Consider the following 19,703-nt stretch of genomic DNA (forward strand, 5'->3'; position numbering starts at 1 on the left):
AGAGCGACGTCTGTTGGCTGGGAAATGAAAGTAAAATCTCCCCCCTTCCCCTTGTACTCCTCTCCTCCCCTCCCCTTCTCTTCCTTTTCCAGCGACGGGGAGGCGGGGGCTCTCTGGCCGCTGCCGCCCCACGCGACGCCCAGGCTGGCGGCGCCCCCGGTGGGCTCCCCGTGACTCCTGGCCCATCTTGTCATGTTTGTGGTTTGGGACGAGGCGGCGAGTCCATGCGCCAAGAAAAGCCGAGCGCCCTCGAGCCCCGCCGCAGAACCCGGACAGCGCGGGCACCAGGCACCGGCTGCCTCTAACTACGCCCAGACGCTGCTTTGCTCACAGCTCATTGGAGCGAGCGAGACGGGGCCGGTGCTGCCAGACCCTTGGCAAGGCAAGGCACGGAGCAGGCACAGAGGCCGGAGCCCCCCAGCCCGCCAAGCGCCTCCGGCCACCAGGGGCAGAAGGAGCACCCCGCCGGCGGAGGCGAGGCGACCGATCCCTTGTCCAGCGCCCCCGCTTCAGGCTAACCGGTCGCGCTTACGGGTCCTCTTTCCCCCACAGCAGGTGGCTCCGCGTCGCGATGGGCAGAGGGACAGTGCAAATGTTGCTACTCTTGGGGCTCCTGCACTGGGGCCCTGGCGGGGAGGGCAGGAAGAGCTGGAGGCGGCGTGGACCGCAGCAGCAACCCGCCGCGGCCGCCCGAGAGCGAAGCGAAGCGGCTGGGCAGCCGGTGGAGAGCTTCCCATTGGATTTTACAGCCGTAGAGGGTAACATGGACAGCTTCATGGCTCAGATCAAGAGCCTGGCGCAGTCGCTGTACCCCTGTTCCGCGCAGAATCTGCACCAGGAGCTGAGGCTTCAGTTGCTTCTGAACAGTTCGGTCACCTGCAACGACGGCAGTCCCGCCGGGTGAGTGTAGATGCCAAACTTGCTGCACCCACCTCTCCCTTTCCTTTCTGTTTCACTCAATAGCCCACCTTCCTGGACCCTGACCCCGCGCCTCATTGAAGAACTTTGCACTGAATGCTTCTCCCTGGGGGAATGCTTCTCTTCATCTACAGTGCCTTCATTTGTAAAGCTAAGATCTTCATGACCTTTGCACCAGGTTGTGGATAGGTATCCTCCCGTTTATCATTTTTTCCTGCCTGAAGTACCTGGAATTAAAAGTAATGCTGGATGGAGGTGAACTGATTCACAAATCTTTAATTGAAGGTAGAAGAAAATCCTCAAAATGGGGTGGAAAGAGTAACTGTCCCCTAGCTTTCTGAGATATGTTGATAGCTGGCCCATATTAGAGAAATTTTCCTTAGTGCATAAGATCAGAAGTTTGCAGAATGTAGTGAACAGACTTGGAAAGTTTCTAATAAAAATGTAGTTCACACTCTCTTGCCTCTGGATCAGAATTTTGTGAATTTTCTAAGCAAGCCTATAGACTTTGGGTGCATGTGCTTAATGTCTGGCTAGTGTCTTTCCTTTTTCCATAAAGCATCCTTTTTTTCTGAGAAGAGATGCTTCAGAGAACACACAGGACCGTTTACTATTAATACTTAGTACTTCAAAAGTGCTGAAACAATCCATCCTCAGTGCTCAAGCTTTGCTTCCACCATGTGGCTGTTACTAAGAGCACAGCCAGCAACAGGTGGAATAACTCTTTCCTGCCTGGAAATACTTAGGAATGCTAGGAATCTGTTTAATGCATTTAGTTTGGAGCAAGATGAAAGCCAGCTCAGCCTGGCTCCGAGTCCCTGGGAAGGCCCTTTGATCAGACTCTGTTTGGAGCTCCTCTGACAGCCATCCTGTTCCTCTCTCTTGTTCTTTAACCAAGTATTTTATGTAACTCTCTTGATATTATAATGAGTTGGTGTATCAAAGAGTTTGTGGCTGAGTGAGCCAGTCTCCCTAATTAAGTTCACGCTGCCTTCTATTTGTTTTTATTTTAGCTACTACCTCAAAGAATCGAAGGGCAGCAGAAGGTGGCTTCTATTCCTGGAAGGTGAGATTGAGTTTTCTTTAATTTCATTTTGATTTTTTAAGCAAATTTCAATGATTTTAGACCCTTTTGGTTAAAAAAAGTGACAGAGTAGCCTCCCAGCTGCTTTATTCAAAGGTTTACAAGGAATATTTATATGTGCTGCCTACTTTCTCTGCATCCAACATCTCCATCCTTCAGTCTTTGCTGTCACTGTTGCACATGCCCCTGTGCCTTGCAAACTTGCAACAGTCTAATTAGTCCCTTAATTCTAATCAGAGCTACACATAGGAATAAAGTTCACTGAGTTTCATGAGACGCATCCATAAGTTTCCTAGCCTGGTGCAATCCATATAAACTGAGTACAACTTCCATAATCACCACCCAGCAGCACCATGTCCAAAGGGCACCAGACTGCGGAAGGCTGGTACATAAGACTGCCTGCTGCCTTAGTCAGTCAATCCATTTTTTACTTCTGCTCGCTTGTACTCTAATTTTACCTCATCCTTGTATTTTCTAGATTTTGCTGCATTTATGCAGTAAGCCTGTGAATTTGGAAACCTTATATGCTTTTTTCTCCTTTTCTTCTCTGCAATTCACAAGCTCTTCTATTCCAATCCTAAAGCATCTGTTTGGAAACAACTTTCATAACTTTTGTCTAAGGATTGTTATTATATTTATTTTTTTACAATTATTACTCAGATAAACAAGTGCTTTGTGTGTTTTTGATTTTGTCAAGCAGCTCAATTCTAATTTCAAGAATCTTGTCAGAAATCCTGCATTTTTTACATAAGTAGTCTTCTTCAGTTTTTCATCTCAACCGTAAATGCATGCATTCTAATCTAATAAGGAACAACAGGTATCCATATGTATTGAAAGGTTGACTCTGCCTTTCTGTTCACATCTCTACCTGAGGCTCTTAGTCTGTAAACAAGCAGAGCAGACTCATGGTTATGACCTGGAAGTAAATCCTATTGAAACTGATGGGATTTCCATCCATGGATCCTATACTAGAGGAATATGCATCTTGTTGACATGTACAGAACAGAACTGTCTTTATCGGCAGACTGCTCAGTCAAAAAATAATAAAGCAATCCTATTTCACCTGGATCACTTCCAGGAAGGAGAATTAGGATGTAAGATGTAAAAACCAATGGTACAGAGATTAATTCTTTGAAAAATTCAACATATTAGAAAGCTGTATAAAAGCAAACATGATTTGTAAGGAAGCAACTTAAGACAGAATATGTTTTGGAAATTATAGCAATCTGCCACTGAAACCAGTATTGGACAGTTAGTTACTTTTATTTTTTACGCCGGATGTTAAAAAAATGGCAGGGGTGGTAGAGTACAATGCAATGCTATACATATTTTCCAGGAAGTTAATCTTGTTGTGTTCAGATGGGATTACTGCTAGGGAAGTTTGCATAATATAGACTTGTTAAGGTACCAATCAAAGCGAATATTTGTAGCTCAGCATTGAACTGTGGAGTCCTTGGTGCTCCCTGAACCTTGTTGTTTTCTTGCAGACGTTTCATTGCCAGACCAGGTAACATCTTCAGTGCAAAGAGGGAGTGGGCTTGTTAAGGTCTTGATCAAACAAGATTCTATGATTACATTATGTGGGGTACTATATAGATTTTAGAATATATCCTGATCCATAGATTTGTGTAGGGAAAATAATATTAAGTGTAATAAAAACAGTTTTATGACTAATTTAATCACCAAGCGTCTTTCATAAATCACAGCCTAAAATGATGTAAATTAGTGACACAGGAAAAATTACCAAGACATCATCATCATCATCATCACCAATATCATCACCATTGTTATTGTTATTGTTATTGTTATTGGATGCAGGAGGCTGGTATTGCTTCAGCAGAGAGAATTGCAACACTCGTTATGAAACAATGAGGAGATTAATGAGCTCCAAGGAGTGGCCCATTACCAGAACTGGTAAATGCTTTGTTCCCATCAGTCTGAGATCTACACTGTGAATTACATATTGTTTCTGCTTTCTGCATGAATGAGTAATTATGAATATATATATATATATATATATATTCTTCTTTATTAATATTTTATAAATGATCTGGAACACCTTGTTTTATTCACTTAGCATTTGCACAGCAATTAAAAAAACAGGTAACATACTAGGATCAAAACAATGCAAGTCATTATTTTAAATTTTAATAGAAAGAGGCCTCCAATGCAAGATCTCCTTTTCATTCCTTGCAAAGCAGATCTTCCTCTGCAAATTTAAGAGAACAGGAAATGTGTGAGGTAGAACCCTAGAGCTGGAAGAGGCCATTGCAGCCATCAAATCTAGCCCCCTGTTTACAGCAGTAATACAGACTGATGTATTGTTGAGAGATGGTTGTTTAGCCTAAGCTTGAACTCATGCTGTAAAGGGAAGCCCACCATCTCTCTGATAAATTGGGTCCACTGACCTTGGCAACTTTAAGGTATGTGGACTTCAACTCCCAGAACTCCCCAGCCAGCAAAGCAAAGCTGGCTGGGGAATTCTGGGAGTTGAAGTCCACACACCTTAAAGTTGCCAAGGTTGAGAAACACTGCCACTGACAATTATGACTGACTCCATTGTTGTTGTTTTCAGTCAGAATTTGCCACTCTATAACTTAAATCTATTATTTGATCTCCTGCTCTCCAGAATGGTGAGGAATAGAAATGCCAATCTTAAATTATCCAACCTAATTTTGGCACTTCAGCTGCAAGAAAGGCTGTGTGGTAATGAATCTGAAATATTTTTATGTTAGAGAGCAATATTAATCTCAGATCTAACTGGAGGTGGAAGGAGTGGGAGTAATGATTAAATGGATGTGTCCCCTGTCTTGCTACACCACACTATGGGCTGATCCCCAAATGCATGTTACAGAAGTGAAGCAAGAGGTGAAAAAGGACCCACTATTCTTTCTGCCAATACAGGTATGAGGCAACAGGGCTTTGACTATAGTAATAGATCCATTTCTTTCAATTCCTACCCCCTCATGGACATTCAGAATCCAGTATGGATTGCACTGTTAAATTAAATGTTTGCATTCAGTATTGATATTGATATTTGTGGTGATAACTGCTTATATAGTCCTCTTACTGTGTTGCTATACATGGTTTGAGAACATCTAGATGGAAAAGTGGCATAAAAATAAGGTTAACCTATACCTATATCTAGGAATTAAGGACAGTTCATTGATTATGTTATTTTCTCTATCTGGTGCCCTCTCAAGGTGTTAGATTACAGCTTACCTTATCCTCAGCCAGCACTGGACATGTGGTCTGAGGATCTCGAGGGCACCGGACTGGGAAAAACTAAATTAGGTTATTTTCTTTGGCTGAGAGCTGTATACATTCAGACAACATTAAGAAAACAAAAAGTCACTTTAAAAGTTTCAGCATTGTGCATATGTTGATTTTGCATTATATTGACTCTTAGAGGAAAGATAGTTTGGACACCCACTACACAGTAAACATTTCTATGTTTCTGTTTTCAATAATGCTTCTGTGAGAAGCACTGGCACTCTTTTTTTCCTCTTCCATTAATTGTAGGTATACAGTGATGTTCAGAGAAATTGGAGAAGGCAGTTCCTTATGGGGAGACCCACAAGAATGCTGAAGGATCATTGGCTGTCCTTATATGGCATGTTTAGTTATCACAGGATTAAGCACTGGTTCAGAAACACAGTTCTGGAGACTGGTCAACTTTTGCTGGCTAGCCAGCACTTCCTGCCAGTGTTAACACCTTAATGCCTAACTTAATAAGCAATTATGTTCAAAGTACTCAGCATGTTGTAATTTTCCTTTGCTCCCTTGCTTAGATGAGCCCGTGTGTTCTTTATGTCCATAACTTTTTCAGGCTGCAATCCATCCAAAACTTACCTGAGAATAAGGCTCATTGAACTAGCTGAAGCTACATTCAGCAAGAGGAATATTCAGAGTATATATGTTTAGGTTTTCCACTATGTAAGTCTCTCTATTTTAGACCAAAAGAAGAAGTCATATTTCAAACACCAGTGGTACATAGCTCTATCTTAGTATACATGAAGTACAAAAATGAAGTATTAAATCTATAATTTTCCTATCTTAGACTGAGAGATTTTTATTGTATCCTTTCAAAGAATATTGTATCCTTTCAAATGCTCTGGAATATATAGCCACAAATGTTTTCTTTACCATCTAACATCATATTCATGTTGAATATTCTCTGTTCTTTGCATGAAGGATATTCTTTATGTGTTAGTATATATATTTTTCTCCATCTACAGGAACAGGCATTTTGTCATCACAACCAGAAGAAAATCCACACTGGTGGAATGCAAATATGGTGTAAGTAGGATAAACAGCTGTGAGAGCTGAATGGAATACAGTCAGGCAAAGATAAACAAGAAGAATAGTAAACTAGGAGAAAGAACTTGGCCTGCACATGAAATAAAAAGGACCGAAGCTTACAAGTTGTAGTGTTCCTATAATGAAAGCATGAATGGAAGTTACAAAAGAAGGTAATGAGGAAACAGAGTTGACTGTTAGTGGATTAAGAAAGATTTACAGAGCAATCCAAAGACAATGGGAGGGGAAAATCCCAATGATCAGGTCTGAAGTTCTGCCTGATTCATGCCAGCAGGGCAGAAGTAGGTGGGTAGGCTGGAGGGGAAAAACAATATAAGCCTCAGGGCCATTGAACTTTTCCCTTAGTCCAGGGCTGTATCGGAAGGACCACTACTAGATCTCCAATGCAGAATGGCTTGGCCATAATGGAGAAGCCAGTGAGGGTGGATTTCATTCTCTGTCTGCGCTCCTCTGAGGAACTGTAGTTAGTAGTCTTGGGTATTTCCTAGAATAGTACATAACAGACCCAACAAATTCATTTTGGTTATGTGCCCTCAAGTTGGTGTCAGTTCCTTGCAGCATAGAGCTTCTCCAGGAAACAAATTCACACTAAGCCTTTTAAAAAGGTCATATGTAACTCCCATATGTAAATGGGAGTTCTAGCTAGGATGATTGGATAGCACTGTCATGGGATGAAAGCAAACATCAGAGGATAGCCATTAATCTGAAAGCCCGCTTGGGAGCTAGTGTCTGGACATAGTTAGATACAGAATACTAGATTGGGTGCTGCTTAGTATGATCCATTATGGCAGTTCTTATATTTCAATGGTTTTTTTTTTAATAAGAATCTTATTAAGTTTCAAGCAAAGATAAAAGCTACAGAAAAACAAAAAAACCAAAGAAAAAAAAACTATAAAGGTGTGAAAACACAAGATAAATTTTTTCAAAGTTACAAAAACAGGTGACTTCCGACTTTTAACAGCAAGGATATACAAAAATTTCCATAATCAATCCCTTACTCTATATTAAACCAAAATCACATTATTTCTATAAATCATTCCATTGGCACATTGTAAAAATCATTAAATACAGTTACTCCCTCCCCTTACATTAAAAGAAAAAAATTATATAAACCTCCTAATCAACTTTCACCCCAAAGATAACATTTATTTAATTATTTCCTTCCTACTACTATTCTATACATTTCTGTCTACTATAATAAAAATCAAACTAAGAAACATATAAATTGTTGCCATTATACTTGATAATACAACAATTTTAATAATCCTAATCATATTAAACCTAAAACCATCCAAATAGATATTTATTTTTTTATTATACCTTAATAATTTTAATCCAAATAGTTAAAGATAAAATCAGCCACACCCTAAAAGCAATCCAGATAAATATTCTTTGACTCTTATCCCACTTCAAAATAAACCAGAGCATTTACATATCCCCACAATGTGCACAGAGCTTTTTTCTTTAAAAAATCAAACAGCCCAATTGCCCCCCTCAAAAACTCCGACTTCTCTTCAGGAAACCTCCCACACATAATAACCTTTTCCATGGCACTCCACCAGATCAATTTCACTTGTGGCTTGCAACTTGCTCTCTCCCTTAAATTTCTCCAACTCAACTATCTGATATTCATCCAGCATTTCAATAGAAATCCTGATCTCACTCTTAGAAAAAACATTTCCATCACTGTTAAATTCCTCAGTTCCATCCACGACATCCCCAGCCGGATGACACATTTAGACCTCATATTTTCCACAATGTCCTTAATGCCTTGCATAAAAATTTGGTGGGAGTCAGAAAGAATCTGTTTAAAATCTTGGTGGAAGTCAGAGAAAGTCTGTTTAAAATCCTCCATGCCTCATGCAGTAGATTATGGAGCCCCCTAGGAGCTTAACCAGCGAAAGTCAAAGATATGGAAGAGTTCCGGAATGTGTTTACATAAGTAAAAGTGAGATATGCAGACAGTTCTCAAGGGAAAGTAGAAGCAGAAAGCTGAAGGTTCAAATCAGCTAATTCGATGTATAGGGAAATACCAATATCTTCAAATTTAGCACAAAAATAATAACAGGGAGAAAATTACTTACTCTCAATCCTCCTTAATATTTAGAGGGAAAACAAAGTCCAAAACTTAGAATTTTTTAAAATTAATCCCCAAAATAATGATAAGCACCAAGAGAACCCGCTTCTCCTTGCTGTAGAAAGCCTCTCTTAGGGTACGAGTACTTAAAAGGAATATAAATTGGGTGATTTAGAAAAGGGGTGGCCGGTCTTAGTGTCCCTTTAAGGCTACAGTACATCTTGGAAAATGGTGATGTCCCTGCCTCCCAGCTAAGTTCTTACCAGTCGAACGTGAAACACTGTTCGCGATCTTCTGGCTACAGGCAGCTGTCTGGAAGACAGATGGGGTGATTTCAAGTGTTTTCTTTTTTTCTGGAAAACACTCTTGGGCATCAGGAAAACCTGCCTGAGCCTGAAAAAACTGCCGTGTTGTCAGCTCTGCCTGCTGAGCCTGCCAGCACAGCTGTTCAGTCCACCATGTCCCCACCAGAACTCCATATATTAATGTTCCTGGTGAAATCAATTCATTAGGATTTTTTCCTTGCATGGCATTGTTTTCAGCCAGTAGGGGCATTCATTGACCAAGGGTAATTTCTGATACAAAAAAAATCTAGACAAATTAATGTGTGGCTATCAACTAAGATGATATTGATAGCTTCAATGGTATAATGCACAACAGAGTGGGAAATGGAGATAGAGAGTCAGAACATTGGCATTTGCCATGCAGATCTATGAGAGTTTTAAAATTACTGGAAGTTTTCCATGGTTGCCATAAAAAAAAGCACTAAGAATGAAGAGCTGGCTTCTGTTGTTAAACATGTACTGGAAATGCACTAAACTTTGACCCGCTGCAGCTCCCTGGCATATAGCCCCAAGTATTAGTGGATTTTTTCTTGCTTTCATGCTTCATGCGCTGGGATATCAGTTGTTATGTAAAATGTGGCTGGTACCATCAGATCTGAGTGAGCTTGAAACTGTTTTCTCCTATTGCTCTCAGGGTTTAATCTGCTGAGCCTTTACTTTTGTCTCATCCTTCCAAGCATATCAAAAGAATATTGGTGCTAAAGTACGTCTGTTCTCTTGCAGTTTCATCCCATATTGCTCAAGTGATGTCTGGAGTGGAGCCTCTGCCAAAACTGAGAAAAGTGAGTGCTTCTGACAGGCTCTTGCTGCCAAACAGGCATTATGCATTAAGGGAATATGGCCTGAATTCTCCACAGTTGTGCAAATGAAGAAAGGATTCTTGCCAGCGGGCAGGAAGAAATAATAAATATCCTCTAGATAATGCATCCGCTTGCAAGCCCTGCTTTGTCATGGTTCAGAACCCCACATGGGAGTAACCGAGCAACTGCCTGAGGGAAATGGTTGCATCTCAAGGGTCTGAGCAACCGTTTCATTTAGCTAAACTTGAAGTAAGGAAGGACCAAACGGTGCCAGGACTTCCAAATGGAATCAAGAAAACTCTTGATATCTATGCATGCGCTTGAGGGCCATCACCATCTAGATCTATCACAAATATGGCATGGGAAGGCACAGTGTGGCCAGAAACATCCGTCTGGATGATGTTGACATAAGTGACAAAGAAACATTTACTTTCTGACTGACTAAAGAAGAGCTTTGGGCAGTTGAAAAGTTTGGGACTTAACAACATAACTGACTCAATAGGTAAAATATGGACCTTTTGTATTTCTCTTTCCAGAATTTTATATTCTCTTTAGGATGCCTACCTTCCGTTTGGTGTCAGTAGCTGACACCACAGATTCCTGGAGACCACTAGTACTGGAATGATTTGCATGAAGAGTACTAGTTTTCACAATCCTATCTGGCAAGACTCGTATCTGATTAAATGAAAGATTTCTAACCTAAAAAGGAAAGCTGTATAGAAAAAAAATATCCTTTATTTCAGTCAGTCAGCCTTTTTGAAGTGGGTTGATCTACTGCCTTGACTTCAGAGACATCGATAGAGGAAGTTTTCTGAGCACCAATATTGAGAGGGTGAGCAGATTCAACAGCCTTATCTGTATTCACTTAAGGAAGAGTTTGCCTCAGAGTACATTAGGAATAAAGGATATTGTTCCCATCCTTGCACCCTTATTTTTGTGGTTTTCCCAAGTGGCTGTTCTCAGGGGAGCATCAGGTGGCCAAATATTTCAGCTGCAGGATTGTGGGCTCCATGCATTGTGCAAGAGAACTGGGGCTGACCATCCCAGTTTTCCTTTTGCATGGAAAACAACTGAGGAACTTGTGACACCTTCAATATTGGCAGATTTATTTATGCTGCCACAAGCCCCTCTGTTGTTTTTAGTGCAAGAAAAGAAAAGGGAAGACACTTCCCCTTCCCAAAGCGGTAGCAGCCATTCCTGACTCTCTCTACTTCCTTGCTAACGTCACCTCACAGAACTACTTCTCTACGAGGTTACCTTTCATTTTAAAACATCCTTTATGTTGATTGAAGGTCACCATTTGAAATTGATTGAATGAATTATATTCTTGGGTCTACTAGTTTTTTTTAAGGAAGGAGAGATTTAAAGTACATCAGCCTGGCTCACATGTTGCAGCAAGCCATAATATAGCTGGCTTGATTCTGGCATAGCGTTATATGTGAGCCTAGCCACTGTGATTTGTAATCTAAGACTGATAACTGTACACAACTGAGACCAGGCAGTTATTGTTGGTTTCTGCTAATCATAGTTTGACATGTTCTGTGAATCCAGTCCCAGTTTCCAGCAGTAACATTTGATCTCGATTAACAGCTACTCAGTGATCATGTGCTATGCATTCTAGCAGGGAAAAACAATAAAGATCTCCTGCAGTTGGATGCAGGTTGGATGAAAGCAGAGGCTGGCAGTTGCCAAAACGTGTTACAGTCTTTCTCAGCAGGACCTTCTCACAGGTGCTACTCCTTTCTGTCTTCTGTTCTGTTCTTCCAGTGTTTGGATGGGGAACTTGTAGCCTCCAGATCTGCTGAAGCCCAGCTTCCAGCTACAGAAACTAACATGGCCAAGATGAGAGGTGCTGAGAGTTGACATTGAGCAACATCTGGAGGGCCACAAGTTCTGCTTTCCTGAAGCAGGAGAAAGATATACTGCAGCTCAGATTCTCTGCTGTGGAGATAATCCAGCAGAGGTCCATCTCACTGCTATTTTAAGAAAGCAGCTTTTCTCAGAATTTGTTCCTTCTTTGATCGGCTTAAAAACATGTAGTGTACAGCAGTTGGGAGGTCAGGCAAATAAATGTTCAGAAAACTAGTCCTAAACATTCAAGAACATGAAAAGGAGAATTTGTCCCACTCTAACAACCAGTGCAAAAGTGGCTAAGTCATCCCTTGGGCACCTAACCAAGGGCACTGATTCATACAGAATGGGACCGGCACATTGTGTGTCTGAGATTAGCCTTGCCCCTTCTGTCCCCGTGATGTTGAGAAGACTTGCATGTGGCTTTTCCTGCTCCAGAAAAAAAGGCTACAAGGGCAGTCAGTTTCCCAGCAGTGCTGTGGGGCAAGCAATTTCCCCCTAACAGGACTCCTAAGAGCCAGTTTAGTGGTTAAGGCTCTGGCGTAGAATCTAGGAGTCTGCGAGCTATAGTCCTGCCTTAGGCATGAAAGCTGGATGGGTGACTTTGGGCCAGTGACTTTCTCTCAGCCCAACCTACCTCACAGGGCTGTTGTTGTGGGGAACATTGGAAGAGGCAGGAGTTTTAGGTATGTTCAGCACCTTGAGTTCTATATAAAAAGGTGGAATAAAAATATCATCATCATCATCATCATCCTTGGGATTCCCTCCCTGATTCTGCAGCTAAGGCACTAAGCTGCCTTGCTGTCACCACCCCATCCTTCCCAGATGCTCTGAGGAGTAGCTTTACTGCTTCCCCCCAGGATTCACTTGCTGTTTTTCAAACAGTGCTTTTCTGCTCACCATGAGATGTGCAATGTTCAAAGGAAGGATGAGTGTGGTGGCAGGGCAGCATTTTTTTCTGCACTCCCATTAGACTCCAGTATAGGAGGATGGAGCACCACAGCAGGAATACTCCTGCAGCAGCACAAAGCTGTTGAAGAAAGTGTGTGGAAACTTTCACACTGTAACCCTGAGTGTGGTAATTTCCTAGGATTCCTATTCTTTATTAGGACATAATGACTGATGCTTCAAGGCCAAAAGTGTTATCTAGGAATAAGGACTTCATGTTGATGCTGTGATAATCCATTCCCATTATGATTCAACAAAGCTCTTTTACTGGAGATCAGTTTGAGAAACACTGATTTCCAGTAAAAGAGCTTTGTTTACTAAGCAGGTACTTGTTCTGTGGAATATTGAATTGCTTTTTTTTTTTCCGAAGATGGGAGTTTTTTGGGGATGGAAGTGTCAGGACCAGACTAAGAACGACGCTGAGTCAGTGTATTCTGCACTCTAGTTCTTTATTGTTCTCACCGTATAGACAGGATCTTGCCAGACTAAAACTATCCTAACTAACCTACAGGAAAATAACCCGGGAGAGTCTAGGGCGGGGCTACCCTGACTCTCTTTGACTCCCTGCCAAGACTCTAGACTGCGAGCCCTCTTACCAGCTTGGAATGTGTTTCCTCCTTCCTGGGAATCAGTGCTGAATTCCACCACGGGAAGAGGTCATATTTTTTCACAGTTATAGAATCATCTCCGATCTAGTACCTTATAAGACTGGGGCAAGAAATGAAAGATTTTAGATCTGAAGCATGCTACCAGACTTGCAATATTTGCTATACTCACCTTTCCACATATCATTCGCTTGTAACTTATGGTATAAAAGTGTATTTTCCAATATTCATTACTCCTTGCATTCAACAGAGAGGAATGGCAAAACGTCTTAGCCAGTTTTACTTACTATGATTGTTTTTTCGCCTCCCCTCCCTCCACCTCCTACAGATGAATTTGTCTTCATGGGTGCTCTCATCATACAAGAGGTTGTAAAGGAATTATTGGGGAAAGGCCTTGGAAATGCCAAGGTATTGCTGTTGGCAGGAAGCAGGTATATGTCTGTTTATGAAGACATGTCTAGTAAATGTATGTTTGTGTGTGAGTTGGGGAAGGATGTTAATAAAACATTTTAAAAGTAAATATAGGAAAAAGAAATAACAGAAGTAACCATTTAAACTAAGGAATGCAACCCAGTGGCATATATAAATAAGCATGGTGACTCACAGTACTTGCTGAAATGCCCACTTAAATGAAACATTTTTCTGCTCCGAACATGACATCAGTCAACTCCAGGAGAGAGTTTGGGAGAGGATGTTGCACAGATGGAACACAGTCAACTGAAACCTGTTCTGACAAGTGTCCATTTAATTTTAAGGTGCTGGTATCATCCTGCAAAGTCTATTCCCTTATGTTCCTTCTTGTATTCTAAAGTAACTTTTTGAAGCTATTCAGCAGGTGCCGCCTCACGATAAGCATCCAGTAGAAGCCATGATAAACTCACAGATGTCGTGTCACCATATGAATGATAGCAATCATGTAATGTGTGTCAGTCATTTCTACAATGTTATGATATCACTCTTATGCTGTGATGTAGTGAGTTGCTACTTGGAATGGGCTTTTCCAGTATCCATTCCATTCTGGAATGCCCTCCCAGTGAGGTAGACTTGGTTGGCTTTTCAGCACCAAAGGCATTTTTATTTTCTCCAGCTGTTTAATCAATTATTTAACAGATACGCTGCTTAGAAACTTGCTAATTACTCTGGCTTCTGTTTGTTTGTTTATCTTATGTATTTCAATTATTGCATTTTAAATTTATTCTGAAATTTTGTGATTTTAATGCATTGTAAATGGCCCAAGGGATGAACAAATGAATAAACAAATACATAAGTGGAAGAAAGCTTTGATGACAACTGTAGGGCAGCTGCAAATTGTTCTTAGGTGCCTGAATCCCAAACTCTTTAAAGATTTGTAGTCAATGTAATGGTATAAGAAAAAAAGATAATTTCCTAAATACCTTCTGGATAAGTCTTTTGGCTAACATTCCAGGTAGCATGAAATCAAGCAGGAAGTCTAAGCCTTGTGATTCCCTCGCAAGAGGGGTGTCAGAGTGAATTTCAAAGGCATCTACAACTAATGTTACATACTGGACAGGATTTCAATGGTGCTTGCATTTAGTGCAATTAGGTATTAATTTGTATTAATTCCTTAATTTGTATTAATTTAGTGCAATTAGGTATTAATTTGTATTAATTTCTTCCATCAGACAGCATAATTCTCAGAATTTAAGCTGGCCTTTCTTAATTGTTCTTTCCAGCCGCTAGATCAAACTTTTAACTCTCTAAAAAACCACTGTTGGTTAGAAATGGATAGAAAAAGACATCCTAGAATTAGAAGAGATATTAAGGATCATGAAACTCCAAATAGCAGAATCCATTATCTTTTATTCAGGGATTTCCTGTTTCATCATACTACCTTACAAATTAAAAAGCTGACAGGGTTTAGCATTTTAATTTATTTGAAATACCTTTGGGTCATCATTACATGAGAAATTTGGATCAGAATGAATGTTATTGAGAAAAAATAATAACACAAGACTAAGAATGCCTCACAAATTCAGATTTGAAAGATACAGTCCTCGGTGGCTAGGTTCCCACAAGCCGTTATGCAGATGGCTCAGCGTTGGTTTAATTTGTGGAAACCTAGCTATTGTGCTTTGCAAATTGTGGATTAACATGTTGTGAACACCTAGCTAATTGTGATTTCAGTGAACCATGATTAAATGGCCCATAGCTTTATGTGATGTGTAAACTTTGCCCATGAGTCATGGTTCTGCTAGCTGTGATATGGAAGAGTTCTGCCTAAAAGACAGACATTGTCATTGCAGCGCCGGTGGAACAGGCGTCCTCCTGAATGTGGATCGAGTGGCTGAACAGCTGGAAGAGCTGGGATATCCTGGGATTCAGGTCCGTGGCCTTGCAGACTCTGGCTGGTTCTTGGATAATAAACAATATCGTAGAACAGACTGCATTGATACCATAACCTGCGCCCCCACAGAAGCCATCAGGAGAGGAATTAGGTACTGAAGTCTTCAACGTTTTTCCTGAAAATCTGAAACTGGAGTGAGACATCCAGCCTTTCCCTTGATAGTTAACATGTACCTACAGTCTTTAGGGAACGCTAAGCAATATTAATGAGATGTGGCTGTGCAGAAACTACATAGTAGACATCCTAGTAACTTAATCTATCAGTAGACAGAGAAACTTAAGGTGTATTTCATTCCTGCTAAATATATATACGTTTTCCATGTGTAGTTTGTCTGCCCTCTGCTGTCCACTGTTTTTGGAATTTAGATACTCTTGCGTTTCAGTCCCAGGGGTTCTATGCAGCATAGTTAACTATTTCCAGTAGAATTAATTTGGATAATTAACTCTGGCTAATTTTTTTAAAACTCTCAGATATTGGCATGGACTTGTTCCTGAACGCTGCAAAATGCAGTTTAGAGAAGGAGAAGAATGGAATTGTTTCTTTGGCTATAAAATTTATCCCACTCTCCGATGTAAGTGTGCCAGTAAAGGCCTGTTGCTGATTGATATCTGAAATGCATTTCAGACAAATTTTCCTCATCAGTTTAATTAACTAAGTAGTCATTATTAATCATTGCTAGTATTAGCAGCCAGGTAAAGGTTTTTATTTAGTTAATCATGTGATTGTTACCCTCTTAACTGATTTGCTGAATATAAATAAATACGCATATTACCTTAACACTTCAATATCAATGGAATGGGTTTGGGGGGAGTGGGAGACTGTTTTAATTACTGAAAAAGTGTAGAATAATTTGCAAGAGACACCTACAATTTAGTAAATGAAGACTACCGTACAACTAGATGAAAAAAAGGTTGTAACAGTAAATGCAGAAGAAAATGTTACATGGCATACCAGAATATACCAGCATGTGCCCTTAATTTTTTGTTTCTCTTTCTAAAATGTCCACATACTAAGAATTCTAATCAATTCTTGGTTACTTAGTGTGCCACTTAAGCCAATAAACTTACAGCCCTATCAGCGATGCTGCTGGTACTAAATTCTTCTCTGTGTAGGTCCTGTTTTTGTGGTGCAGTGGCTGTTCGATGAAGCTCAGCTCACTGTGGACAACGTACATTTGACTGGCCAGCCTGTACAGGAAGGACAGTGGCTTTATATCCAGAACCTGGGCCGTGAGTTGAGGAATACTCTCAAGGATGTGACGTTAGTGTTATTTCATGTTTTTAAGATTCCTTTAAGGTCTTTCTGGGGATCTAGGAATCTTCTCTTCCTAAATCTTCCAATGATATGTCACACTGTCAGATAAACACTAGACTCCTCCGTATAATCTTGTTTGTATTACAGGGTGGTGGGAATTAGCGGTGCAACTAATGCCTTTTACTATCCTAACATTAAGATAAGGCCGGAGACTTTATATTCCTGTCATATGACTTGGCTGCTTTCTTGTGACAGGAGTATTCACAATACCCAGTCAGTCATATGAGATAATAAAGTGAAATCTGTGGTGACTTAGCTTCTTTGTGGTATGTTAAGTGCTTCAAAGCAATTTAGGTGTGAGAGCTAAGCCTTCTCCACCTAGCAAATACCTTTATTGCAGCAAGATGCCCAAATCATACTATGAAAAAAACTTAAGGTTGTTAGAAAGGACATAACAGAAATATTTCTTTTTCTGTCACATTGATTTTATGACTTTTTCCCCCCCCCCCGTTCAGAGCCAGCTTTGCTCCAGCTTGTTTGTCTCATGAGATCATTACACGCAAGTAAGTATGTAGGATGGAACGGTGTACCTTCCTTTTTTTCTACTTCTTCTCTATGGGCTTAATTTTGAGACTGCTGTGAAGGGCAATCACCCAGCTATCCATTAAGGAAGGCTATCTAAATCAGCAGTGAGCAGAAAATATATTGGAATCTACTGTACTTGTAGATTTCTGAGTAATTTACATTACATTTATAAGCATTTATGATTAGCAGAGGTGACATAAATTATCCCACTCCTTTTAATTAGGTTGCTGAAATGAAGAAAAAGCAAGGTGGGCAGGATTGGTCTTTTTCTCTGAAAAGACTGTAAAAATACTTTTGATACTGAAAATAAATGACTGGTCTCAGAAGCCCCCTTTTTGCATTCTGCAATTAGATATCTGCAATTAGATGTCTACTCTGAGTCACTGCTTTATAATGAACTCCAGTCAATACACCTTGAGCTGACTTGGGAAAAGAGAGAAAAAAGTAAAACCTAGAAACCAAAATTCTGCCTCCCCTCCTCTGGAATTCAGCTGACTTTTTAATAAGTTAGAAAACTGAGTTTATGTTTTAAGAATATAAATAATATAAATAAACAAAGCAGTTCACCCATCTTTTGGACCTTCTAGTAACCTGTGCAAATCGATTCTGTATTTTTCATTTTGATTCTTATATATTGCCCAGTATGTTTCAGACAGATCGATCCTTGGCAGCTCTTTTCTTTCCCTGCTGCCTCCCTGTGCTTTTCCATGAGTGTTCAGAAGCCATTTGTACAGCTGAGGGTTCTAATGTCAGCAGGCTCTCCTGAGCAGCTGTTATGCCTGTACTGTGATTAGCCGTCTAAAAGGTTATGTTCTAAGTAACATGCAAATTGCAGCAGCATTTCACACACTTTCATCTATATGGGTTGATTTTTCAGCCATTGGACAGACATCCAAGTGAAAGGGACCTTTTTGCCCCGAGCTCTGCACTGCTGGGATCGCAGTCTGCATGACAGCAGCAAGAATGGGAAAGCCCCATTGAAAGGCTGCCCAGTCCATCTGATTGACAGCTGCCCTTGGCCACATTGCAACCCATCATGCCCTACCATCCGGGACCAATACACCGGCCAAGAGATGAATGTGATCCAGTTTCTCATGCATATGGGTTTTGATGTGCAGAAGATGGCCCAGCAGCAGGGACTAGAGCCAAGTAAACTTCTAGGGATGCTGAGCAGTGGGAGCTAGAAGTGTTTTCTCTTACGGACAGCTGCTTGACTCTTCAAAGAGTCCACACCCAAACTCTCTGCCTTCTTTGCTCACTTACAGCACGTAAGCATCTACACAGATAAGTAGTCAAACTCACGCACATAGCTCTTGCACAGTTAGTGTATCAGGATCAAATGGACAGAATCTCATCTACCCATTTAAATGAAGCGTTACCTCCACATTACTGCCAAGCAGTACTTCTGTTCACAAGGACAGTCTACAGGAAGCAACGGGTGCTCAGAAACTCCAGCCTCAAGAACCCTGAAGGGCCATCGTGCGTTTTACCGTTTCTGAGGCATTTCCAGGCCATAGAGTGACTTTGGGCATGTGTGGGAGCACTGAACGATTCTCCCATCAGAAGGGAAGATATGACCATGCGGGCTTCCTAGAGGCCAGCATCTCACCATGTAAGATAATGTACAAACAAAGCACAGCGGCTACAAATGGACTTACCGTGTATTCAATTTACTTTTGTATTATTTTATTAAATGATTTTATTACTTGATTTTTAAAAGAAATAAGCAAGAAATATAAAATTAATGATATTGTTTTGTAACATATTTTTTAAATAATGAAGAAAACAGCTTGTGCTATTTTGGCAATGTGAAAATATTTATTTTAATATGTAAAAGCTATTTATAAGGGCTGATCCAAGATATGCTCACATGTTGTAAAGTTGTAAATACTTCTTCTTTGGAAAGGTTTTCCTTGTGAACACATATGTATGGGAGAGGGCAAGGGTCAGCATTGGCATTATTATTATTATTATTGTTATTAAATCCTTATGACTCCTTTGAACTATCTTCATTTGTGATAGTGACATGAGAAAATTATAAGTTACGGATTCAAGAAAGAGCTTTTATTCAACTTAATCTATATGCTCCTTGCACCCTTATTCACCTTTTGATTACAGGAAATGCATAAATTTGGGGGGAAGAGGCAAGGGCCACAAAGAATAGGATGCTGATTCAAAGTGGGTAGGCATACAGGTAGTCCTCACTTAACAAAGGTAATTGGGACTGGCAACTCTGTCGCTAAGTGACATCATAAAGTGACTGCACCAGTTTACAGTGGCAGTTGCGGCAATTCCCGTTGCCATCAATAGGTGACTCCTGCGCAGCTGCAGCATCCTGCGGTCACATGATTGCCATTTGCGACCTCCTGCCCTCTTCCCCGTTGACTTTGCTTGTTGGAAGCCATCAGTGAAGGTCGCAAATGGCGATCATGTGACTGGGATGCTGTGACTGTCATAATTGCAAGCACTTGCCAGGTGCCTGAATCACAATCACGTGACCACAGGGATGCTGCAACTGCCACAAATATGAGGAACAGTCATAAGTCCCCCTC

The 19,703-nt window shown here is 40.7% G+C and overlaps 1 protein-coding gene across 1 annotated transcript; it reads left to right on the plus strand.

The window, feature by feature from the left end:
• Nucleotides 1–559: 559 nt before the first annotated feature.
• Nucleotides 560–19,127, plus strand: NOTUM (notum, palmitoleoyl-protein carboxylesterase). Its single transcript, XM_063296526.1, has 11 exons — nucleotides 560–900; nucleotides 1,932–1,984; nucleotides 3,821–3,916; nucleotides 6,241–6,301; nucleotides 9,467–9,525; nucleotides 13,276–13,378; nucleotides 15,212–15,403; nucleotides 15,783–15,883; nucleotides 16,425–16,572; nucleotides 17,082–17,129; nucleotides 18,029–19,127. The coding sequence occupies exons 1-11, from the start codon at nucleotides 572–574 to the stop codon at nucleotides 18,333–18,335; spliced, it is 1,497 nt and encodes a 498-aa protein (XP_063152596.1). The 5' UTR covers nucleotides 560–571; the 3' UTR covers nucleotides 18,336–19,127.
• Nucleotides 19,128–19,703: the final 576 nt, after the last annotated feature.

Source organism: Candoia aspera, chromosome 2 (assembly GCF_035149785.1).
Source record: "Candoia aspera isolate rCanAsp1 chromosome 2, rCanAsp1.hap2, whole genome shotgun sequence".
Lineage (NCBI taxonomy): Eukaryota > Metazoa > Chordata > Lepidosauria > Squamata > Boidae > Candoia > Candoia aspera.